Source organism: Erinaceus europaeus, chromosome 21 (genome assembly GCF_950295315.1).
Source record: "Erinaceus europaeus chromosome 21, mEriEur2.1, whole genome shotgun sequence".
Taxonomy (NCBI): Eukaryota; Metazoa; Chordata; class Mammalia; order Eulipotyphla; family Erinaceidae; genus Erinaceus; species Erinaceus europaeus.
Genome location: NC_080182.1, coordinates 12,845,882 through 12,871,095, shown reverse-complemented (window position 1 = coordinate 12,871,095; position 25,214 = coordinate 12,845,882). Strand labels below are relative to the sequence as shown.

At 56.0% G+C, this 25,214-nt stretch overlaps 1 protein-coding gene across 1 annotated transcript in view; it reads right to left on the bottom strand.

Annotated features, from left to right (window-relative positions):
* LOC103108677 (E3 ubiquitin-protein ligase PDZRN3-like) overlaps positions 1–20,397 on the bottom strand; it is a 78,978-nt gene extending 58,581 nt beyond the window's left edge. The window contains exons 1-3 of the mRNA XM_060180422.1: positions 19,703–20,397; positions 12,781–12,867; positions 12,169–12,276 (exon numbers count right to left, since the gene is read on the bottom strand). Coding sequence (XP_060036405.1) covers positions 12,169–12,276; positions 12,781–12,867; positions 19,703–20,308 — 801 coding nt within the window. The 5' untranslated portion in view covers positions 20,309–20,397. The remainder of the gene's footprint in view (positions 1–12,168; positions 12,277–12,780; positions 12,868–19,702) is intronic.
* Positions 20,398–25,214: the final 4,817 nt, after the last annotated feature.

Here is a 25,214-nt window from a genome sequence, read left to right as displayed (position 1 = left end):
TCATGGCAGCTCAGAACCATAAACAGAAGAGTGACATATTACATAATGACAAACCAGCTGTGTCACGAGGTGGCTGAGAAGACCCAGCGGGTTAATGGCTAGACTGGTGAGCAGTGTTAGCCTGACCCTGAATCCGTGAGGGTTCCCACATCCACAAGGGCCACCACCATTACCACGACATCCTCCTGCCACATGGCCTGGACAGTGAGGAAGCCTCCCGCCCCATGCAGAGGGCATGGAGCCCTTAGCCCCAGACTGAGAGAGGCAGCCATGCAGGCATGACCTCCAAGGGGTGCCCAGGCATGGCCCCAAGAGGTGCCCTGACACCAAGCAGTAGCAACTTCTCGCTTTGCCTTGAGTGGACTCTCTACTGCATGTGTGGAAATGGCACTCGGGTCCTCCAGGGCTGTGAGCACCCGGGATGTATACTTGGGCCTGTGTCTGTGGACAGGCATCTGAGGAAGCCTGCAGCCACCCTGGCTCTCTGACACTGAGCTCTGACCTCAAGCAGGGCCCAGCAGAGGCCCGGCCACGCTCCCAGATTCTGCATCCAGGTAAGGCCTTCAGGGCAAATTGCAAACACTTTGACTTCACACCGAGCTCCTGAGGGGATCCTGCTGGGCAGGGTCCCGCCAGTCCCCGGGCTCCACCTGTCTACGTCAACAGTGTCCACACGTTAGGCCCAGCCATGCTCTCACTGGGACACAGGGGCAGGGCCGTGACAAGGTGTGCTCACATCAGCCCACGTCTAACTCACAGGGTGGCCACGGGGAAGTTCTAGCTGTTTCAGACACCAAGCTTCTCTGAGACGTAGGTCCTGGCTACAGCACTTCCCAAACAGGTCTCCTTCCTCCCCATAGGGGATGCCCTCACGGCTTGCTGCTGTGGCCACCACACAGTGTTTCTGGAAGAGTGCCAGTGCCAGGCCCTGCATAGAAGGCTCTCAGAACCCGAGACTCCACTTCCTAGGGAGGCTCAGACCAGACAGGCCTGGAGAGGCTGCAGCTGTGACCACGGCAACCAAGGCATCCAGTGCGTCACGTGATGGAACCCCAATCCGATGTGTGCACATCTGCTCTGCATGCTGGCAGGCCCTGTCACCAATGAGGCGACGCAGAGCACACACATCTGCTAACAGGCTTTATGGTCCAGAGTATTTGCAAACATGGAAACTATAAACGGATTCAGACACAGCAGCCGGGCTTCCCAGAGAGCACTGAAATAAGCTGCAGAGCAAGGGAGAGTCGGTCGGTCTCTCGGGTCAAAGCAGACAGCATCGAGACAAGACGATGGGACAGAAAGCAAGACAGGCTCCCAGGAGCCAGCGCTGCTAGGCTCACCACTGCCACGTCTGCTTTCCACAGGAACCCACAGATGGTGAAGGACTCACACCCTTCCTGACAGCTTAGAGGTAGAGTGGCAGGTGGATAGGATGTGACCACCTGGCCTACAAAGGCAGCTCTGCTGAGGACATTGACTGGGGGACTCAGAGGGTAGAGGAGGCAGCCAGGCGAATGTCATATGAAGGGTCACAGGGGAGGGAACGCAGGTCTGGGCCATGAGCTCAGTGCTCCCAGTTGGCAATTCAAGTTGGTCACTGTGGGGCTTCAGGTTATGTGATTTCCCCACAACAGAAATAAGGAGCCCTGTGAGAGGTTCCTATAGATATGAAGTCAGGTGGGTGGTGCCCGTAAGTGGGGCTACCCACACCCAGGTCTATCCCACCCAGCAGGCTGCACTCAGAGATCTCTGCTGAACTGGCCCTGGGGAGGTGAGCTGGATCACCTCCCTACTCACACCTGCAGCAGCAAAGGCAGGTCACCTATGGTCCAGAGGGTATGAGTCAGGGGACAGCTCAGGGCCCAGCAACACACATACACAGGCATACATTCATGTGAACATACATGCACACAGATGAATACACATTCCTGTACAGAGACACACAGACACCATCAAATAACATAAAGCACATAATGATTCCCTGTAGATAGTCCTACAGTTCTAGGGGACATGAAGGAATGTCACTGAGAGCATGGTCACAACCTCCATGTCTGTGATAGATAGGACCAAAGCAATGGGACAGTTGGCTAAAGGTCCACAGACACCTGGGGCAAAACTACAGTGAGAGGGACATCTGTGCAGGGGACCCCTAAAGACCTGAGCAGGGTGAAGAGGCAGCCAGATGCAGACAGGGCCCCAGGGTAGCTCCATAAAAGGGGGTTCCCATAGGAACTGGGGTCACTGGAGGGGCCCTCAAGGGAGCTGGGGCATGGGAGGGGTCCGAAGTCTACGAGTTGAGGCAGATGGTCATGTGTGTGGATATGTGGGTTCCTCACACAAGGTCCCATATCTCCAGGCCTAGGACATTGTGGCTGAAAGCCAGCTTGATCTGTGGCAGCAGATGCCACACACGTCAGAGTGGAGGAGATGGGAAGACAGGCCAGCTGGGAGGAAAAGACAAGCTGTGTGAAGCGGCCTTCACACAAGTCCTCTGTCACCTCCCCGTGACAGACTCCTCTTACAAACTCAACGTCCCTGTGAAAGACACTGTAGCAGCACTGATGCCATCAGCATGAAGGACACCCCAGTACAAGTTCCAGACCCTTCTGAAGTCACACTCAGGTGGCTGGGGACCCCTCCCCCAGCTGCCACACAGAGCCACAGGGGCTCTGTGGCCAGGGGCTCCCCAACATCAGACCCTGACCTGGGTCATCCCAAAGGTAGAACCAATCAGGGGCACCCCTATATAAGACCTCAACCAGGTTTTCCCCTATATCAGACACAACCAGAAGCTCCCCAGTATCAGACCCCAGCCTGGGACACTTGGAGAGTACATCCCAACCAGGGGCTCCCCTCTATCAGACAAAGCCAAGTGGCTCCCAGACATCAGATCCATCCAGGGGCACCTCAACATTAGACACAGCCAGGAACACCCAGACATAAATAAGGTCCCTGTCATCTATTTCCCAAAAATGCCAGAAGCAGCCTGCAGACTCTCTTTCACTCCAAGAGCAAGGTCTCTGGGCCCAGGGAGCCTCCAATCTCATTGAAGCGGGATTTACTCAGGGAAAACAAAACCACGTATCCAAAAAAACCACCATTGTTTACAGCACAGTTTGTAACATCCCAAACTTGGAAGCAACCCAGATGCCCAATGGTAGATGAATGACTAAGAAAGTGGAGGTCCAGACTTCTCTGGGCAGACGACCTCATCAATGTGTCTCGGACCCTCACATCTCCAGAGCTCTGGTCCACTAGGGAAAGATAGAAACAGGCTGGAGATATGGATCGACCTGTCAATGCCCATGCTCCGTGGAGAAGCAGCTACAGAAGCCAGAACTCCTACCTTCTGCTCCCCATAAACAACCTTGATCTATACTCCCAGTGGGGAAGAAGTGATAGGATGAGGTCCTGGCGTGTCTCTTGGACACCAATCAAGATGAGAGGTTGTGCCTGTGTGTTAGAGACTATGCTGTCAACCATTAACCCCCAATAACATTTTCAAAGAAAGGCAAAAATGAATCATGTATTATGTGAACGTCAGAGCAAGTGGCCACCTGGCCCAGGAAAGAGGCTCCCATGACCCTGCAAGCAGCTGACCTACCCATCACCCTCACACTCTGCAGACTCAGCATCTGTCTAGAGCACTTTCTTCCATCAAAGCCACTGCTCACGGAAAACGGAAACTCTAAGACAGAGGGAAGAAGGCAGATCCCTGTGAGAGCCTGCAAGTGAGCCTTCTGGGGGAGATGGAAGACCCGCTGGGTCAGAGTCTGCCATCAACACCAGCCTGAGAGCTCGGGGGAGCTGCCTTTCTGATAAAGGAGAAACTGAGGCAGAGAGATGAGTTGTTCACCCCCCAGGAGAAGACCTGTGCCACAGCAGGAGGAGCAGGGTTCTGAGTGGGTCTCCTGTCACTCAGGATACACAGTTCTGTAGAGATGCAAGTGGCTCCCCGTGGTCCACCTGTGGCTTTCCCTGTGGTCCTCTCATGGCTCATCCTGGCCTTCCCATGGGTTTTCTGTGTCTCCTCGTTGCCCTCTCCCCAGCTGCCACTTTGCTCGGCTTCCCAGCTGTCAGCTGCCTGCCTGGACCACAACAGCAGAGTCCCCACTGTCACCTCCTCAGCTTCCAGCTGCCTGACATTCTCTGAGTGCAGGGAACATGGCACCTGAAATGCCCCATGCATGCTGGCTGAGCGGTGAAGCCTTTGAGGAGGCTTTAAAATCCCAGATGTGGGTGCAGCGGGAGGAGGCAGCCAGCTGAGGGCTCAGAAGAAGGCCCTGAAGGTTCTTGGGAGAGGGTCTTGTGGGCAGGTCGTCAGGGACAAGGAAGGGCCCTGAAGGTCACCATGAAACCCCATCCTGTAGGCCAGAGCTGGTCTGGGTGTGGGGAGAGTGGGGCTGGAGGGGCCTCTATGTCCTTGCTAGGAGCCCCCATAGTGCCCTGCCCCTGCCCCAGTCCCTGTGGCTGGTCTGAAACCCACCCACCTCCCCACACCCCCAGTTTCTCGATGCTACCCACACACAACCTTCTTCCACCTGACGCTGTCAAAGCAGGCCCTGTGGTCAGTGTGACCATACGCATGCATGCACAGCACACACACACACACACACACACACACACACACACACACACACACACACGTATCTGTACACAGATAACCCCCAGAGCCAGCTCACACCCAGCTCCCCAGGGACCCTCTCACCCTAACTCACTGTAGTGTCCAGATATGTCCTGAAGCCAAGGTCTACTCCCTCTTCCAGGCACCCATGCGGTGTCACAGGGCAGTGACACAGAGCTGGGTTCCACATGAAGTGCCACACATATTAGGGCAATGTCACAGGGCAGTGCCACACATGAAGGGTCACATATCATTCCTCCTGGGCAGTATCACAGTGGCTGGCACACATGCAGGCCCAGGGTCCCATGGCTGGGCGTATGGAGGAGACAAATGCCCCCCCCTCCCCCCGACTAGAGCCTTCAGCTTCCAGCAGCTTCACTTCCTTTTTTCAGAGCATTTGTTTCTGGGGGCAGGTAGGGGAGGGGGGGTCAGCTCTGCTGTATGCAGTGCGTGAAATGGAATCCAGAGGACTTGAGTCCTGCGCTCCACTGCTGAACCTCCCGCCTGGCTGCCCGCCCATCTGTAGAATAAACAGCACCATCTTGTTGAAATCAGCTTTCACTCCCAGGAAATGACAACAGGCAACAATGTCTCATGAGCCACAAGTGGTTTTCATCTCAGAAGAAATTCTGAAGGCGTTCCCGTGACTGGCTGTTGGACTTAACGCCCAGCACCGAGACTTACAGTGGCAGCTGTGCTGAGAGAGGACCCACAGCCCAGGCAGAGAGCACTACAGCCCCTCGCCCATCAATGTGCAGGGGTGCTTGGTGCAGAGCACCCAAATGTGAGGATGGAGGGAGGGAGAGAGGGTGGAGGCACAGCCTGGGAAAGGGGGAGCTTCCTGAGGTGTGCCAGAGTGACAGGGTGGCAATTCCTGGCACTACTGCTGGCTCTGTGCAGCCTGAGGCTGTTCCTGTGGAGTGAGCAGTGTCCCACAGGCCTGGGGACTTGAGACAGAAGTGGCAGTTCCTACCACTGGTGGCTCTGTGCAGCGTGGGGCTGTCCCTGTAGGGTGGGCAATGGACCTGGAGACAGGCCTTCTGGCCTGGGCTACTTGCCTTCTGCCTGGCCCATGGGGGGTGGTGGTGCTGTCTGTCCTTCTGGGTCACTGAGAGCCCATCCTGCTCCCCTGAGAGAAACCAGAGCCCAGGGCTTCCCAGCCCAGCCAAGCCAGGCAGCCAGCTGCCTTCAGAGAGAAACACCAGCCCCTTTCTGTCCTCCACCTCCTCACTTCCGGGGAAGAAAGTTCCAAACAAAGACGACAGCTGCTTCCAGTTAACACAGTATCTGCGTGCGTGCGTTGCTTGGAACCTGATCACTGGTTTAAGTTAGGAAGCTGCAGTCCTGTTCCCAGTTCTCATCCTCTGATGTGAACTCCTTGTTCTTGAGGGGGTAATAAAATCGTCTCTGTGTTCTTGCTGTTTCTGGCTAATGACAGCACACTTTAGTCCGAAACCTGGCACTAGCCACTACACAAACCGGAGGTTGTAAATAAAAGTGCCTAAAATCAGGATGGTATCTTTGTATTCTAAATCAGCTAATCTCACGGCCCATTTTCTCCCAGTTAATATTTAAGTGTGGTATCTTGTGTCTAATGATTAACATTGTGTTTCTGAAGACTAGTTAAAGATACCACGTTGCCCTAGTGATGCAAAGAGGCAGACAATTTGATAAAGTGAAAAGCACTGTTTCAAGTCATTAATCACTGATTACTCTGATCAGTGGGGAGACCTTCTACTCCCCCTCCAGGGTTTTCACTACCCCAGTGGGGTATGTCTCTGTCTCTCTGACTATCTCTCCCTCAAAGGTGGGGACAGATAGTGGGAGAGAGGAGAGAGAGAGGAGAGAGAGAGAAGGAGAGAGAGAGAGAGGAGAGAGAGCGAGAGAGAGAGAGAGGCGCAGAGTGGTAGTGTACCCAGTTGAGCATACATGTTATACATGTTACCATGTGGGAGGACCCAAGTTGGAGGCCCATTCCCTACCTGCAGGAGGGATGCTTCATAAGAAGTGAAGCAGGTCAGCAGGTGTGTCTTTCTCGATCTCCCTTTTTATCTCCTCCTCTCCTCTCCTCTTTTTTTTTTTTTTTGCCTCTAGTACTGGGGCTCGGTGCCTATACTACGAATCCACGGCTCCTGTGACCATTATTTTGATGATGCTGATTATTTTTTTGATAGGACAGAGAGAAATTGAGAGGGAAGGGGAAGATGAAGAGGGAGAGAATATGATAGATACCTGCATACCTGCTTCACCACTCATGAAGTGCACCCCCTACAGGAGGGGAGCTGGGGGAGCTCCAACTGGGTCCCTTGCACAGGTCCTTATGCTTTATACTAAGTGACTTAACCTGATGTTCCACCACTCAGCCTCCTCCCTTTCCCCTCCCCTACCCCTCTCAGTTTCTTTGTTTTTAACATTTTATTTATTTATTATTGGATAGAGACAGAGAGAAATTGAGAGGAGAGAGGCAGATAGAGAGGAAGAGAGACAGAGAGACACCTCTGGACCTGCTTCACTGCTTGTGAGGCTTTCCCCCTGCAGGTGGGGACCAGGGGCTAGAACCTAGGACCTTGCACACTGTAATGTGTACATGAACCAGGTGTGCCACCACCTGCCCCCCCCATTTCTACCTGTTCTTTCGCATACGGGGGAAGGAAAAATGTCTGTCAGAAGTGGTGGTTTTAGCGTGCCAGCACCAAGCCCCAGAGGTAATGTGGTGGTAATAAAAACAAATAAATAATATAAAATACAAAAGAAAGAAAAAGGGCAGGAGAGCACCATTGCACTGTGTCTGCACATTTCCTGTGCAGGTGTTCCCACGTGGTGACTGCGACTCAAGCCCGGGTCCTTGCACAGGGCAAAGCTTGCACTCCGTCAGTGTTAGGACATGAAATGCCACTTCTTGGGGGCTGGGTGGTGGCGCACCTGGTTAAATGCACACACTACCATGCACAAGGACCCAGGTTCAAGCCCCCAGTCCCCACCTGCAGGGGGGCGCTTCATGAGTGCTAAAGCAGGGCTGCAGGTGCCTCTCTGTCTTTTCCTCACTATCTCCCCCTCCTTCTCAATTTCTCCCTGTTCTAACAAATAAAAATAAAGTTTAAAAATGACTTTGAAATGCCATTTCATGGCGTCGGGCGGTGGCGCAGCGGGTTGAGCGCACGTGGCGCAAAGCGCAAGGACCGGCAAAAGGATCCCGGTTCGAGCCCCCGGCTCCCCACCTGCAGGGGAGTCGCTTCACAGGCGGTGAAGCAGGTCTGCAGGTGTCTGTCTTTCTCTCCCCCTCTCTGTCTTCCCCTCCTCTCTCCATTTCTCTCTGTCCTATCCAACAACGACGACAACAATAAAACAACAAGGGCAACAAAAGGGAATAAATAAAATAAAATAAAATAAAATAAAATAAAAAAGAAATGCCATTTCACTTGATGTGTAGCTCCTAGACCAGGGGAGGCAAGAAATGGTGTTCCCTGCCTCCCCTCAGCACTGCCTAGCTGAGAGGCAAGATGGAAGAGCTAAGCTCATCTTGGGATCTTCGTCTCATCACCATCACAGCCCAGCGTCACCTGTTCAGTCTATCATGTGTGCACAGAACAGTCATAGAGGTGCCCGTGTGGGCTCTAAGAAGGACACACGTCTACCAAGAGAAGACAGCAAGCTCCTCTACCAGGCACTCACCCCTGAGAGCAAGAGCTCCAACACAGGGCTATCTCGGAGGTCACTCTCCTGCCTGGTGATGAACACCAGACTGGGGACACGGGACGCCTGTGGATGTTCAAACCACCCCAAGGACATGATCTGACAGCAGACAAGAGCTAGAAAGTCAGCTGATATAGTCTCATGCCCTGGCCCACGGCAGTGGTGGGAAATCTCAAGGGGTGAGGAAGGCCCAATCTCAAGGCCCACCCTGAGGGGTGAGGAGAGTCTAGTCTCAAGCTTTTTCTTGAGGAGTAAGGAAGGTCCATTCTCAAGCTTATGGCTGAGGGGTGAGGATAGTCCATTTTCAAGCCCCGTCCTGAGGGGTAAGGAAGTGTCAACTCTTGTCCTGAGGGGTGAGGAAGGGTTCCATTGTCATGAGCATAAATGACCTCTGAAACCAGCACACGCAGCCCTGGTCTCTCCTCCAGGTCACATCTGCAGCTATCAAACTCAGACATCCATCATGTGGCCTCACTAGGGAAGACAGCTGGGGGCACATGTGCCTGAGCTGTGTAAGATGATGGCACTTCCAGTGTCACTGTATCCCAGGTATCCGGGGGGATAGGCCAGTGTCAGCCCAGGAGCGTGTGGGGACGGGCCAGCATCCCGACTGCTGACAGGACCAAGGATGTTGCAGACTGAGCACAGGATGGGTGGTGGAGAGCCGGCTCCCTCTGCACCGCCAGCCCGGCCAAGCTGGTCCAGGAGGGTTTGCTTCTTCCAGAAGGCTCCTGGGCTCAGACAGGGCCACCCCAGGCCTATTCTCAGAGCTGCTATTCCTGGCCACAGCTGCCCACCACCTGTCCACACGGTGCCCTCAAAGCCCCGATACTGTCACCCGCCTCCCTGCTTCTAATGTTAGACAGCCCTCCCCTCCCCCATCACGTGACTGAGAGCCGTATCCAAGCTGGCATGTCTACTTAGGACAGGGCCAGAGCACAGCCCTGGGGCCACGGCACACAGGCGTCCGGCATCTGCTCCCGGTCACATGTCCCCATGACTCCTGTGTCCTCATGGCTCTCTCCTTGCACTCTGATCCTGTCCCTCTTTGTGTCCTCTGGGAGGCTGCTGGGCTGTGACACAGGACTCCTCTGTGGGGTCTGCAGGCAGGGGGAGGCTGGCACGGGGAGGCTGAAGTTCTCTGTGGGGCACACACGGAGTCAGCCATAGGCGCCAGTGATGAGGACAGGCTGGGTAATGGCCCTGTGCCTTCCTGTAGCTTGCTCAGCCAGAGCTAGTCATTGTTTGCTGTCTGTGTTGTCAAAGGGGCTTCCTACTTATAACGGTCACAGCCTGCTGATAAAGTATGCTTAGCTTCACAGTGTGTGGCTCTGAACACAGTTTGTCACATGATGTATTGAGTCTGGGACCACCACCCACAGGTGGCATGTCACAATGGTGGCACGCTACAGCAAGCTTGTTTTGTGGCTGAGAAGAACAGAGAACCAGACGGTACAGCCACCAGCCACAGTGGGGCCCCCACCAGGAGGCACACCTCATATGGTATGGGCTGGAGCAGAGGTGCTATTTTTACACTGTCTGCACCCTCAGCATAGCGCTGACTCAGTGCCAGATCAGAGGAGCCCAAGAGCCCATCAGAATGTCCCCTCTGGCTCCTGTCCCACTCTGAGGGAGGTCAGGAAGAGCTCTGCAAAGGGCCGCCATCTCACATGAGGTCTTTCTGCCACAGTCACGGAAAGAGACAGTACTACCCACATGGACCCAGGCTCAGACAGGCATGGGAGGCATGTAGCTTCCAGCAGCTTCTCCTATCCAGCCCCCTCAGGTTCAGGAGGCCAAGTGTGGCTCTGGGGACATCACAGGAGAAGAGCAAATGACCTCGGCTCTGCACCAACAGCCACTCTGTCTCCAGTCCCCATAGCCCCACCTCAGAGCCAGCACCCAGAATCTTGCCTTCCTGGTTTCTGCTTGGGCCTCTAGGCTGGAGGCCTCAGCATCTCCCACACGCTTATAACATGCGCAGTAAATGCTGGTGCATGTGAACCCAGTACCCTAGGACTGCATGATCTCAGTACACACATATTACATGTTTACATATGTGACTGTCCTGTGTACACATCACATACTCTCTGAACCCATTTTTGTTGTACACATATGCAGTACACACCAGTAAATGTGACCTCAGTGAGCACATGTATTGCTTGATCACTGAACATGAACTTAGTGTGTACAAGTTAGACACTCACTGAACTTGACTTCAGTGCACATGTATGTAGTACATGCTCAGTACATGTGCCTCAGAGAATACATGCATTGCATGTTCATTCCACATGGCCTTGGTGTGCACACATGTTACATGCTCACTGAGCCTGACATCAGTATACAGGATTGCATTACGTTCTGACTGCATGTGACCTCTGCCTTACATGCTGACGGAACATGTCAAGTATGTGTGCCTGGCACTCCACAGCTCAGGGCTCAAGTCAGGGAAGCCCTCTTTCCCTGACCCAACAGAGCCACCTCGTGTCCCCATGGCAACTGATGATGAGACAAACAATGGCCAAATCCAGACCAGGGTAGGCAGGTGTCTCTCACCCCTTCCTTACGGTCTGCAATGTGGTGTGAGAAATTGTGTCTTAGTCTTCACCCAACACTTGCTCTGTTTTGCTGTCTCAGGAATTTACCAGTCACTTCTGATCTAATCTTGTCCTAAAGTATCTTAGGACACCTGTCCTGTCTGACTCCTGAGATGGAGTCACTCTGGTTCTCTCCGCCCTGGGTTTGCACGGCTATGTGGTGACCATGGGAACAGAGAACCGGTCTGCGGAGTGTGCAGACTTGAGGAGCTGACCAGTCACCTCCCACAGGGAGAGGAAGGAATGTGGAAGGAGGAGCCCGTCCAGGCACACAGTTCCCAGCAAAAAGTACACAGGTCAGGGACAGGACATGATGCGTCCGAGGACACCAGCTGCGACACTAAAATCCAGAATCAGTCTCAAAGCCTCACTTGTCCACCTCCACTGTTTTCAAGATTAGATTAGAAAATCCTGGTCACTCTGGCACAGAAATGAGGGCCAGCACCGAGGATCTGTGAGTGAGCACAAATCCCCCACGAGGACCCCCGAGTCTCAGGTGAATAGCAGGTGCAGCCCACCCTGGGCCCGCCGCAGACCAGGGCTGGTGCCGGTGAGAAGCAGACAGCCGACAAGTGACTCCCAGGTGCTGGCAGGCAGCGAGCAGGGGTGGGCGTGGCATCCAGGGAATCCCTGCCATCACAGTACCACGGCCACCTCCACACTGCCACCTGCCTTGGGCTGTGCACGGACGTGACCCGGATGCACAGACTCATGTGGTCATGGCCACAACGCCCAGACTCAACTCACATGACCAGGGCAACCATATCTGAACCCAAATGAGCATGGCTACAGAATCTAGATCCACACGAGTTATGGCCACGGCATCCAAAAAGTCAACTAACGTGACTGTGGCCACGGAATGTAGATCCACAGAAGCATGGCCATGGCATCCAAAAAAGTCAACACAGTGACATGATCACAGCCACAGGGTCCACAGACTCACCTGCCCATGAGCAAGGCCTCCCCACAGGGTCTGCTCCAACACCTCAGCAGGGCAGTCTACATCTCACCGTCATGTCTTCCCCGTGGTATCTATACTTAGCACTGCGCTACTCTGTCAGTATGGTCTCTACCTCACCACAGTGTCTATATTTTAGTGTGTCATCTACACCATGTCATGGTATCCAACCACCACATTGTCTACACTTCAGCATGATGTCTACACCACCTGGCCATAGCTGGGAGTCTCATGCAGCCCTCCAAGCCCAGACCCCATGACCTCAGGTGCACACTTGTTCCCTGGCCCCCACACACCTCAATGATCTGGTCGTGTGTCTGCAGGCCTCCATCCTTGGCGGCTGGTCCACTGTCTACAACCCTGGACACAAAGATGCCTTCACTGGAGGTCCCGTCCTGTTGGTCCTGTGGGTGAGACACATGCATGAAGGCTGAGACACAGTCACAGCTGAGAGACACCAGCCTTGTGCGGGCACCACCCATGGCAGTAGGGTGAAACCACTGCTCCCCCAAGTTCGTGTTAAACTGACTTCAACAGGCACTGGTGCAATGACCCAGAATATCTGGGGGTGCTGGCGACCTGAGGCCTGCTCCCAGCCTCAGAGCACCTGCAGCTGGACACCTCCCTCCCACCTTGAGGATGTCCTTCCTAGCTGGGAACCTCTCTTCCAGAGCTGCACTCTCCCCTCCTGAACAGGGCCAATGGACTCCCCTCAGCATCTGCCTTCTCTAATGCCCTCTAAGCCTGCCCCTCACTCCCTACACAGCTATACATGGACCCTCATAACTAACCCCCCTGACCCCACATCCTGTCCCTTGATTCCCATGCTTTGACCCTTGACCTCCACACCCCACCCCTGACCCCAACCTCAGCCCCATACCCTGCCATCAGAGACAGGCAGAACCCACCTCACAAGGCCGGCCCCCAACGATGTTGAAGCCCAGGGCACCAGCATGGCGGTGCAGGACCAGCGTGAGGCTCTGGGTGTCCTCGCCCTGCAAAAAGATGCTTGTTTACTGGAGGCAGACACAGCTGTGGGGGTTGGGAGGAACCATCTGCCCCCAGGCAGATGAGACTACCCAGGAGTGCTGCCCTCCCAGAGACCTCAGGGTCTGAGCTGCAGCTCCCCAAGGTCCTGAGGACACCAGCTTTTTAGAACATTCCTCCTGTCTGTTTTCATCTCAACACAGAAGGATGTATCATGAGGCCTCACATCCCTCCAGAGCTGGGCCCAGGTGGCCCTCATAGTCCCCTGTGTGTGGGGACATTACTGTGGCTCGGTTCAGTTCATGCAATGCAGAAAGGACAAGTCCCAGCTGTCACAGAGGGTGAGGACAGTGCCACAAGAAGTCACACTCCTGACCAGCCCAGCCCTTAGCTGGGGGTGCCCAGATCAACACACAGGAAGTGGCCAGGAAGCTTCAGAGAAGCAAGCACCACCAATCACAGGGGAAGACAACAGCCAGCCTCTCACCTCCCAGGGAAGAAAGGATACAAACACACAAGAGCTGGCCAACAGCCGTGACACCAGCTGGGATGGGATGGAAATAGAAGAGTCACAGGCCTCTGAGAGACCACCATACTCAGATTTCTAAATCAGATGCAAACAACACACGTGCAGACTTTTGTGTTTAGACATATGGTTTACACACGGTTTCTGGACTGTAAGCTCCAGACAAAAATGCCACGCTGGGGTTTGATTCTATCTTCTGCATCCCTGCCACATCTGAGCCTCACTGCCTCTGGGGGTCGGGCAGCCATGAAAGGGTGTGTAGGCCATATGCTATCACCTCCTGGGACAGAGACCAGGGACACTGGTGAGCAGCAGGACACTGGCCCTGTCCAGCTGGGTCCCACATGTGTCTGCGGCCCACCTGTGTGGGAGAGGCCTACTCTCGAACACCGGCAATGACACAGTGATGGGTTTCCCTGTGGGAAAGTCTTCCTGAACTGAGTTCTCAGTGAACACCACCATCTCCTACACTTAAGTGAGCACACAGGACTCGCCCATTTTTAACATCTTTACATAAGACTGAGCACCAACCACCAAACTCTGCAAACACAGACACAACAAGCTGTCATGTGGAAGTTTCCAGTGAGTGGCCCGGGAAATGTTAGAGAGATCAGAGTTATAGACTTGCAAGCATGAGTTCCAAGCTCACTCCTGGAATCTCAAGTGTCAGAGCTCTGGTTCTCTCTCAATCCTCAGTTCCTATCACTATCTACTTACTAGGTCTCTCATGAAATTGGTAAATCTGCTTTTTAAAAAATGAAGGTCTCTGAGAGGGGCCGGGTCATGGTGCACCCAGTTCCATGAAGGGGCTGAGTGGTGGTGCACCTGACTGAGAACAAATGTCACAATATTCAAGGACCCAAGTTCAAGCCCCTGGTCCTCACCTGCAGGATAGATGATTCTTAAGAGGTGACACAGTGCTGCAGGTGTTCTCTCTCTCTCTCTCTCTCTCTCTCTTCTCTCTCTCTCTCCCACCTTTCTCCCTATCTATCCCTTCCCTCTCAGTTTCTCTCTGTCTCTATACAAAATCAGAAATTGAATTAATTAATTTTTAAGGCTCCATAAAAGGGAGAAAAAGCTCACAAGGACATCACCTGTTTTGCCAAATGTGTTTGAGGACTGAACCCTGGGGACCCTGGGACCACATGCAAGATGCTAAGGCACTAGGGGAAAGCTCTGGTGCTGTGGTGTCTCTCCTTTTCTCTCTCCATCTATCTCTCTGAAGGAAAATTCAGACAGGGAGCAGTGAATGCACAAATATATGTGGCCTCAGCTCCACAGAGAAGCAAAATACAAGGAAGCTGCACTCAGGGAGGTGTCTCCCAGGAGTCAATGTCAGACAAACTGCACACAGCTGTCCTAAAAGGCCAGTGTCCCTTGCTGTAAGGAGAGTGACCCCTGGAGCAGCAGTGTCATACTCAGCAGGAGACAGCAGAGCCCAAGGTCAGCCCCAACCCCACCCTGACCAAGGGGCTTCATGCAAGCCCTGGGTCCTGAGAAAGCAGAGATGTCACTGTGGAGAGGGGACATAGCATGGAGAAGAGTCCTAGCTGCAAGTCACTGGCAGCCACAAACTTGGGAACGTGCCAGTCCCTATGTGCCACAGACAGAAATGTCAGTGACACCACAGAACCCCTTCAGACTCACACTGGCCTGAGCACTAGCTGGGGACAGGTGGCAGGAAAAGCAAAGGCCACAAGCACCTTCCCGAAAAGACACAGTACAGAGGTGACTGGGCCAGGCCCGCCTTCTATGGGCAGCGTTCCACACAACCCCCCTTAAGTACTGTCACTCTGTCCCTCTGTCACTGCTCCTTCCTACCACAGGCCACAGCAGCTGGATACTTGCCACCTCCTCGCTTGAGAACATGGAGATTGACCAGGCGATGGTTGCTGTGGCTTTTCCCCAGTCTCTCCCTCTGGGTCACCACTGTCATAGTCCAGAGATGCCAGGGGAGGAGGGCTGGCACTTGACAGACTGCCTTTATCTGGTGAAAGGCCACCTCACCCCATAGCTGGAGAAGGGGAGGACAAGTGGGAGAGAGGACAGGTGTAGGAAGGGGAGGACAGTGTGGAGAGGGAAGGATAGGTGGGGGGGGGGGCCACAGACAGACAGGTGTGGGGAGAAAGCATATGAACCAGAAGTCCAGGCACCCCTCTCCAGTGTGCAGGCCTGACCCCAGAGCCAGGTTCCTCACCTGGCTCGAGACACAGGGAACAGGCATGGCCTCGCCTCACTCTGGTCCTGGGCCTGGAGCCAGCCAGCCCCCCACCCCAGCCTAGGTGGCCCAGGGAGGAGCACCCATAAGGGACTCGGGCCCTGAGGTCTCTGCCTGGCCTATGGTTCTTCCCCATCGAGCACTTGAGAGGAGCACAATCCCAGGGTGACAGCTATGCAGGGCCAGCCAGCACTTCAGCACCTGGGGAACCAGACCCCATCTTTCTCAGCTCAGGACAACAACACTGCCTCTTCTCTCCTCGACCATCCCAGGGCCTCCCCGTCTGTCCCAGGTTCTGCCATCCTGAATCCAAGCACACAGCAGGGTGCACTGAGGATGTGCTCAGAAGCTACACAACTAGACACGCTCAGGACACCCTGTTCTCAGAGTCCAGGCACTCAGGACAGCAGCTCAGATCTGAAAAGAACAGGATGAGAGCAAACTCCAGAGAGCAGCAGGGTCCCCATGTCTGTCTGAGGGTCGGTGTGTCTACCCCAGGCTTTTGGCATCTATCCTTGGATCCCTGCCTCTGCCCCAGGGTCTCTATGTCTGTTCCAGGGCCCCAGTGTCTGCTGTGGCCCAGCGGGCTCAGGGGGCTGCTGAAAGAAGCTTGAGCAGCCTGGGTGGCGCCTGACCCTCTGACAGTGTTTGAAGGTCAGACAGGATGGGGAGCTGTACCCACACACAACTGAGGAGCAGTGACCATAGGTCATACTCTGAGCAGGGCTACTGGGGTACAGCCCTGCAGTTGTGGGGGTGGGGGGGGCAGGCAGAGGGAATAGGGGTCAGATGAGGAATCTGTCTAAAAACCCAGAGCATGACCACAGGACCCACGCAGGGACCCGTCATGTGAGTCTACCCAAGGGACTCCCCACGTACAGCCCTGCGCCTCATATCTAGGGGCAGAGACCCTGTGAACCCAGACACCTGGGTGGGCCTGGGAGCTGAGACCCATGTCCTTTCCCCTCAACTTGCTCAGAGCCTGGCTTTTGCATTAGCAAAATCCCCCTACTGCAGTGTGAGGGACCCAGAGCCAGCCCATGAAGGGGTGGACACAGTGCTGCCCATGAAGAAGACAGGCAGGACAGACAGACAGCAAGGCCTTGCCCAGAGGGGGAGAGTTATGCAGGTAGGGATACAGACTTTCATGGGTGGGGGGCTCAGCACTCCTCAGCTAAGAGCCTGTTGGGGGGGTGGGAATCACTTCACAGGCAGAGGTGGGGGATTGGCCCGGCACCTGGGGTGGGGTGTGCTGCAGACGACTCAGCCTCCCTGCGCTGGCCCAGATGAGAGTGACATTCTCACCCCAGGTCAGGGGGAACCACTACAGTTCCCACCATCTCCCAGGCCTCTCTGGGGATCCCGCCTCCCTACAAGCCTGAACAGTAGTCCTCTGGCCTGGCTCTGTGTCCCATGCTGACTGTGGCTTCAGGAACACAAGTCGTGATTCCAGGATCACGTTAGCTTGTAAGCATTGCCCATAGCCCAGAGAGTAAACAGGCCAGAGAAGCACAAGCCAGTTTGGCAGGCAAGGACCACACTCCACAGTGTTTATCAGCAAGCGTTTCCATGCAGATGAGGGCACACGTGGCCTCAGAGAGAGCTGGCGTGCTCCCCATACACACACCCTGCCCTGCCCCAAAGCCCTCAGAGACAGAGGGGCCTTGAGGCAGGTCTGGGAAGACAGCAGACCAGACCCCTGTGGACCAGTACCTGGGGTCCAGCACTCAGGACAGAGCACCCAGGGTTCAGGGCCCAGTGGATCAACAAACAATAAAGTAGAACCTAGGCCCTAACACCCAGGGTCCAGCACTAAGGGGACCAGCATCCAGGGCCCAACACCCAGTACCCAGCACCTAGCACCCAGTGGGTCAGTACTGAGTCGAAGAGGGGCTTTACACTTAGGGAAAGCAGACCTCAGACAATAGTCTCAGGATACACTGGACACTGTCCAGCCATGATCCTGTCAGGAGACCCCCATAACTCAGAACCCTCAAGCCCAGCTGTCAGCATGCCCCAGTGCTGGAACTCAGATCCCAGACTGGAGCATCCTGCCCCCCGCCCCATCCCCAGTCCATTACTCTATAGTCTCCATGACATGCTTCCTTGTCCCCAGATTAAATCAAGGGCACTAAGTGCCAGCCTGGGGTGCCCTTTCATCAGGGGGAGAGCTCAGGACGGGGCAGAGGGAGGGCAGAGCAGAGTCCTAGGACACTTTTCTGGGCTGTGGGCAGCACCACACCAGGATCCCACCCACATCTGGCTGTGGAGGGGAGGGGGCACCCAGCCTCAGGTGGAGGACATCACAGCCCCAGTGGGGAGACACCCCCAGCCCCAGGTCAGGGCAGGGATGGCAGTCCAGGTGAGAGAGAGACATAGTACCAGATACAGGTATGGGGACCCCACTCATGGGACTCTAGAGCCAAGCGCTCTCTCCAAACAGACAACCCCTTTACACCTGGGGAAACTGAGGCACCTGGTGGCTAAGCTCCAGGTCACCCACTGATGAGCACAGGCCTGATTATGGAGCATGTCTGCCCCAAGGTGTCCACTGCTGGGAATCACTGATGGGCTCCTTTGTCTCTGCAGGACAACCCACAGTGCCAACCTAAAGGATAGCCCAGTGTCACCCCACAGGACACCCTGTAGTATCACCTCACAAGAGGAAGGACATTCCACAGTTTCACCCCTCACACCAGTGTTGTCCACATTGTCACCCCACAGGACACCCCACAGTGTCACTCTGCAGGAACACTCCACAGAACATCCCCAGGGTTACCTCAAAGAACACCCATGGTGTCACTCCAGTGTCTCCCCAACAATGTCTCCCTGACAGTATCACCCCACAGGACACCCAGACAGAAGTCACTGGCTGCTGGAAGCCACCCCAGGGCTCAAGGTCCACCTCCCAGATATTTGAGGGGGCCCAGCTGGGGGGGGGGCAGCTAGGCAGACCCAGAGTCCCTGCCCTGGACTGGCCTGAGCTCACGCAGGAACTGGGGGGCAGGGGGCTTGTATCCAGCCAAGGGCGGGGGAGGGGCGGCTCCCTGCTCAGATCAAGACTCAGACATGACGACTCTCAGCAGCAGTCACTCTGGCCTTTGGGCACCCTTCAGGGTTTCTGGACCCCAGCACCCTGGCACTTCTAGACAGACTGTGGAGATGAAAGTGAAGCTCTGGGAAACTCTGACAACAAGGGACAAGGGACGGGACAAGGAGGGGCAGGGGTCCCTGGCGACAGGGGAGAAGCCAGAGGCAGGGTCTGAAGAGGAGGGGCGGGGCCAGCCAGCAACTGCGAGAGAACAAGGGGGAGGGTCAGAGCAAGAGGGACAGGGTCCGGGCAGTAGGGGAGGGTACAGGAAAAAGTGGGGGGGGGATTAGGGGGCGGTCGGAGCAGATGGGGAGGGTCCAAGCAGGGAGGGTCGGGGTGGCAGGAGAGGGTTGGGGCTGAAGGAGTCCCAAGGATAGGGAAGGATCTGAGCAGAAGGGGTCCAGGCGGCAGGGGAATGTCGGGGTGGCAGGGGAGGGTCGGAACTGGAGGGGTCTAGGCGGAAGAGGAGGGTCTGAGCAGAGGGGGAAAAGTCCTGGTGGCAGGCGGGGTTCGTGCGGAGGTCTGGGCATCAGGGTTAGGGGTTATGAGGAGGAGGAGGTCCAGGCAGTAGAAACTGGGGTCGAAGCTGGAGGGGTCCTGGCGACAGGGGAGAATCTGAGCAGGAGGGGAGAGTCGTAGTGGCAGAGAGGTTGGAGCAAGAGGACAGGGTGGGGTGCAGCTGGGGGGTCCGAACAGGAAGGGATGCAGGCAGGAGGAGGGATCCCGGCTGCAGGGTCCGAACAGCAGTGGGGGGTCGGGGGGGAGTCGGAGCTGGAGGGGTCCAGGCGGCAGGGGGAGTCATGAACAGAAGGGACTGTCCGGGCCTCAGGGGAGCGTTCAAGCGGCGGGCAGGACCCGTCCCGGGGTCCGAGAAGTGGGGGCGGGTCCAAGTAGGACGCGGTCCAGGCAGCAGGAGTCCGGGCGGCACCGGGTTGTGGTCGTGACAGGGGGACCCCGGCGGCAGGGGAGGGTCCGGGCAACAGGGCAGGGTCCGGGGTCCCGGCCTACCTGGGCGGGGGGGGCGGCCAGGCAGCGGCTGATCGCATCAAGGCGCGCGCGGTACTGAGCGCAGCGGCCCCGGTAGCGCAGCGCCGTCACCTGCAGCTCCAGGCGGGCGGCCGCCAGCTGTGCGCCCAGCGCCTTCTCCCGCCGCCCGGCGCGCAGGGCCTCCCTCCGCAGCGCCCGGTGCAGCGCCCCCAGGCGGGCCTGCAGCTCCGCGTTGAGCGCCCTCAGGGCCGGCGCGCCGCCGTCGGGGCCATGGGCGTCGGGGTCCGGGTCCCCAGCGCCGCCGCCGGGCGCGAAGCCGCAGCGCTCCAGGTGAGCGGGCAGCTGGCGCAGCGGGAGCACCCGGGCGCAGCCGCGGGCCGAGTGGGCGCAGCGGGCGGGCAGCTGCAGCACCAGACGCTGGAGCGGCGGCACGCGGAGCAGCTCGCGGGGCGCCAGGCGGCGGCCACAGCGCGGGCAGCGGCCCTCGCGGGCGCGGGGCAACACGCAGCCGGCGCAGAAGACGTGGCCGCAGGGCGCGGCCAGCGGGTCGTCCAACACGCGGCGGCACAACGCGCACTGCAGTGCTGGGTCTACCGCGCCGTCGAAACGCTCCAGCTCGAAGCCCATGGCGCGGGTGCCCGCAGCCCGCACGGTCCACCCGGCCCGCCCGGCCCCGGCCGCCGCCCCGCCGCCCCGGCCTCCCCGCCGCCCCGCCGCTCCCCGCAGCCACCGGACGTCCCCGGACGGGCCGCCCCCGCCGTATTGGCGCGAGTGCGCGCGCAGGCCACCGCGGCGGGCCCGCCCCGCCTCCGGGAGGGGCAGGGCGAGGGGGGTGAGGAGGGGGCGACTGGGGTTCCCGCCCCTGCGCCAGAGACGTCCTGGGGGCGGCGGCCACCCGTGGGGGTGGAGATGGGATGGCCAGCGGGGACCCCGGCGCCCCTCCAGAAGGCCGCCTCTGCTCCTCTACCCTTCCCCCGACCCCCGCTCCGGCTCCGCGGGCCGCTCCTACCGCACTTACGGCCGCCCAACCTCTTTCCTGGAGAGGAGGGGTCTGTCCCAAGCCAGTGGGACCCCAGGCCTGAGCTGTCTTCAAGGCGGGGCGTGTCAATAAACAGTGGGCGGGGGCCTTGGAGGGGGTGTCAGGGAGGCAGGCTGCCGTTGGGGGGAGTTGGTTGTTGGTGGTGGTCGGGGGAGAGGGGGTTGTTCTTAAGTGAAGAGGCCCCCGGGAATCTGTCCTTTTCTTCAGGGGAGGAGGCGCGAGAGGGGCGGTCCAGCTGTCTGGCCTGGCCTGGAGCTCCCCATGGAGTGAGTTAGAGCAGTCCTTTGGGGTTCTTGTCCTTCGGAGGGGGAGGGCGCTTGGCTTTAATGAGGGCGATTCTAGTCCTGGACAGGGCTCTCTAGCCTGGGCAGAGACTTGGAGCCTGGGCAGGGGGCTCTCTTGACCTGGGGAGGAGCTCTCTGGCCTGGGCAGGGGCTCTCTGGGCCTGGGCAGGGGCTTTCTTGCTCTGGGGAGGAGCTTTCTAACCCTGGGTAGGGGCTCTCTTGCCTTGGGGAGGACGTCTCTGAACCTGGGCACGGGTTCTCCTGAGTGGAGGCGCTTTGCAGTTGGCAGGGGGAGAGTTCTGCCCCTCTCCCCCTCCCCCAGTGTGGACACTGTAGAAGTTGAGCAGGCGCGGGGCCAGGGGAGCTGGCTGTGGAATTCTCCTTGGAATCACTGCCAGACTCAGGGAGCAGAGTGGAAAGTTGGAGGAGGCGAGTGCTGGAGGCTCTGCCTGGGAGGGGGGTGACAGGCCTGTGCAGAGCACTGCCTCCAGGCCTTCTGCCTGTGCTCCCCTGCCTGGGGACTGAAGGGACTCATGGAATCTCTGCTGAGTCCCTTCCCAGAGCTGTCGCTGGGGCGCTGGGGGCGCTGGGGTCGCTGCTCAGGCCTTCTGTCAGCCTGTGCATTTGTGGAGTCTTTGCTTTAGTCGCTTGTGAGGTGAACATAGAGGTCTTTGTTCACATAGGCTCCTGCTGGAACCCCTTATCTGTGGGCGGATCTGAGGGGCTCAGAATGATTCAGAAACCAGATCTTTCAGCAAAGCCTTGGGGGCTGGTGTCAACAGGCTGGTAATCTTCACACTTGGTGTGGGGGCTCTGCCCCTGCCCCCAGCTGCAGGCCCCCAAGGGAGTTGAGACAGAGCCCAGGGAAGGCCCATCCCTCCACTCAGCTCCAGCCACCTCTTGGTTAAATTTAGTAGCAGGATTCTTGGAGATCAGAAAAACCCCTCCTGTTACAGACTGCATTTCACAGACCAGGAAACAGAACCATAAAGCACTAGAACAGAGGACACTGGGGGTGGGGGGCTGGGAGGCTTCAGGGCTTCTCCATCTCTGTCCTCTGCACTAATCCTTGCTGGGGTTGCCCTATGTGGACTGGGGTACTTTCTACATCTACATCTCTAGTCACTACTGCCATATTGTGACACCCAGAATGTGCCCGAGATGTGAAGTCAGGCCGTTTAGGATACAGAGTGGTGGCAATGGAGGGGCCCTTTATCATCCATACAAATGGGATCAGGTGACATAAGTGTGGCAACTTCCCATGAAGTTTCTGGGGCAGGAGCAGGTTAGAGAATGCCCTCTCCTCTCTGGCCAGAACCTCAGCTCCTCAGCACCCATGCACATAGTGGCTTTGCTGCCATCCAGACTCAGGACCCCAATCTCATGCTGTGTCCTTGGAGGCCCCACTACTCACTGCATGGACTGGGAAGCTGGTGACAGAGTCAGCCACTCAGACAGAGTGGGCCAACCCTCACACTCAGCCTTCCTCCAGCTTCTGAGTGGGACCTGACTGGCGTCTGCTCCAGATAACACTTCCCACCCCCCAGGGCACTGATGTCACACAGACACAAAGTGGCAAAGGTTGGAGAGATCAGGCACATCAAACCTTGTGGATGGGAAGGTTAAATGGGGCAGTCGCTTTGGAAAGTTGACCTGGTGATTTCACGGCAAGGGGAACATCGAGTGGCCACATGACCCACCCACTCCAATCCCGAGTTTTTTATAAGCCCAAGAGAGTCAGAAGCAGGTGGGCAGGAGCCTCCATAGCAACTCAGGCCAATATCTACCACTCAGAGAAGAGATCCACGGAGCAGGGATCAGTCACGTAAAGGAAGAGATCCACAGAGAGGGGATCAGCTTTTAGGAAAGGAAGAAATCTGCAAAGAGGGTCAGTCTGCAGCACAGGAAGAGATCCACAGAGCAGAACTCACAGGTCACTGTGACCCTAGAAAATTGTAACAGAAGCCAAAGGTAGAAGCCACATTGAATATGAGTCCTTTTCTAGAGATCTCTGGGGACAGAGATTAGATCAGTGATAAAGGCCTCTAATAGTGTTTGGCCCTGAAATGATTGTGAGGCCCCATATGAGCCATGATGATGGGTCCATGGCTGAATGGACTAAAAGCCACTGGCTTGCCCTTCAAAAGGTAGATCTCAAGATGGGTGAATCATATCTCAATAAAGTTGTTATAAAAACAAGAACAGGAACAGGAGACAGTTCTCTGAGTATGTCATGGACACAGCCCAGGTTGGAATCCTGTCACCACATAAGAGACCCAGAGCACCAGAAGAAGCTTCCGTTTTGTGGTGCCTCTCCCTTTTTCTATTTTCTGAAAGAAGTTGTCCTGGGAGCTATAAAGTCATGCCTGTGTGAGGCCCCAATTCCATAAATTAAAAACAAAGCAGTTATAAGTTTTGTTCACAAGAAAGAAGGGAAGAGAGTTTGGTGGCATGCCCTGGACACTTTCTCTTTACTGCTAAAAGGGGTTTATTTTCCCATTTAAGCCTCAAAGCTATATTTCACAGTTTGAATAATACTTCAATGCTGTCTTCAAGTTATAAAATCCATTTCAGAGTGACTGGGAAAGAAAAAGGGGGGTTGGGAGTTGCAGTGGGTTAAGAGCACATGGCGCAAAGCATAAGGACTGGGTAAAGATCCTGGTTCGAGCCCAGGGCTCCCCACCTGCAGGGGAGTCGCTTCACAGGCGGTGAAGCAGGTCTGCAGGTGTCTGTCTTCCTCTCCCCTCTCTCTGTCTTCCCTTCCTCTTTCCATTTCTCTCTGTCCTATCTAACGATGACAACATCTATAACAACTACAATAATAACTACAACAATAAAAAACAAGGGCAACAAAAGGGAAAATAAATATTTTTTTAAAAGGGGGGGGTGGAGGGAGGTGAGGGAGACCACTTCAACCTCATAGGAAAGCCTAGGAGAAGATCTGGCTGCAAGCATGGCTGGATCCAGGGGCTCACAGGCAGGGAACACTATGCTCTCCTGGGCCAGCCTCCCAGTCAGGCTCCTGCTCCTGGAATCTCAGCTACTCACCAGCCCCAGCAGGAAGAGAAGCAGCACTCTTTTCCCAGAAGTCAAATCAGTGCCTGACGGGGAGTTCCTGGGGTGCCTTCACCCGATCTCAAGAACTGGAAGCAGGAGGAAGCCCACTCCCTGGGCATTCTGCACGGTCTGTACAGGCAAAGACATTGCCCCCATGGCCCCAGGAGCAGTCCTTTGCAGGGGACACTCACACCCCTGAGCCACATTGCCACACCCTCCTCCTACAGCAAGGCCACTCACATGGGTGAGACCGCTGGCATCACAGCCTCAGATGTCCACAGGGACTGAGTCCTGGCCTGGGACAGCACTGGACAGCTGGAAAGGGCCTCATGGACATGAAGTGGCAGCTACGGATGGAGTCATTTACCTCCAGACACAGATGTGCAAGGTCTGAGCTCAGGGCCCCTGAAGACCTCCACTTAGCAATAAGAAGCACTGGCTTCCTACCCCACTAGGGAAAGATAGAAACAGGCTGGGGGTATGGGTTGACCTGCCAATGTTTGTCTCCATTGGAGAAGCAATTTCAGAAGCCAGACCTTCCACCTTCTGCACCCCATAAATAATTTTGGTCCATACTTCCAGAGGGGAGGGGAAGTGTTAGGAGAAGATGACCAGAGGGCTCTGAACTCCAATTCCATCAAGACTTGGAGAAAAAAGAGGAAAAAAGTAAAGACATTCAGAAGTAGTGGTAGGTGTAGTCATGACTTAGAAAGAAAGAGAAGGCAGGACCACAGGGGGGGAAAGGACAACATATAAATATAGATAGTTATAGAAATATGTCTGTGGTCTTAGAAGAACCACTGAAGTTTCCAGTGGAGGGAATGGGGACACAGAACTCTGGTAGTGGGAACTGTGTGGAATTATACTCACGTTATCTTATGATCTTGTAAATTAATATTAAATCACTAATAATTTTTTTTTAAAAAAAAGTGCTGGCATCCTTGAGTGGTAAAATCATGCATGTGTGAGGCCAAAGCTCTGCCAGTAAAACACAACACATGTTCCATTACACAACACTCAGTGATGTGGTGGGGTGGTGGATGCTGCGTGGCAGGGAGTGAGGCGCTGTTCTGGCGGGAGGTGGGGGGTGGTGAGATGGGGTGAAGCTTCCTCTCACAGCGTTCTCCACAGAGCAGCCTTCCCACGGCCTCCC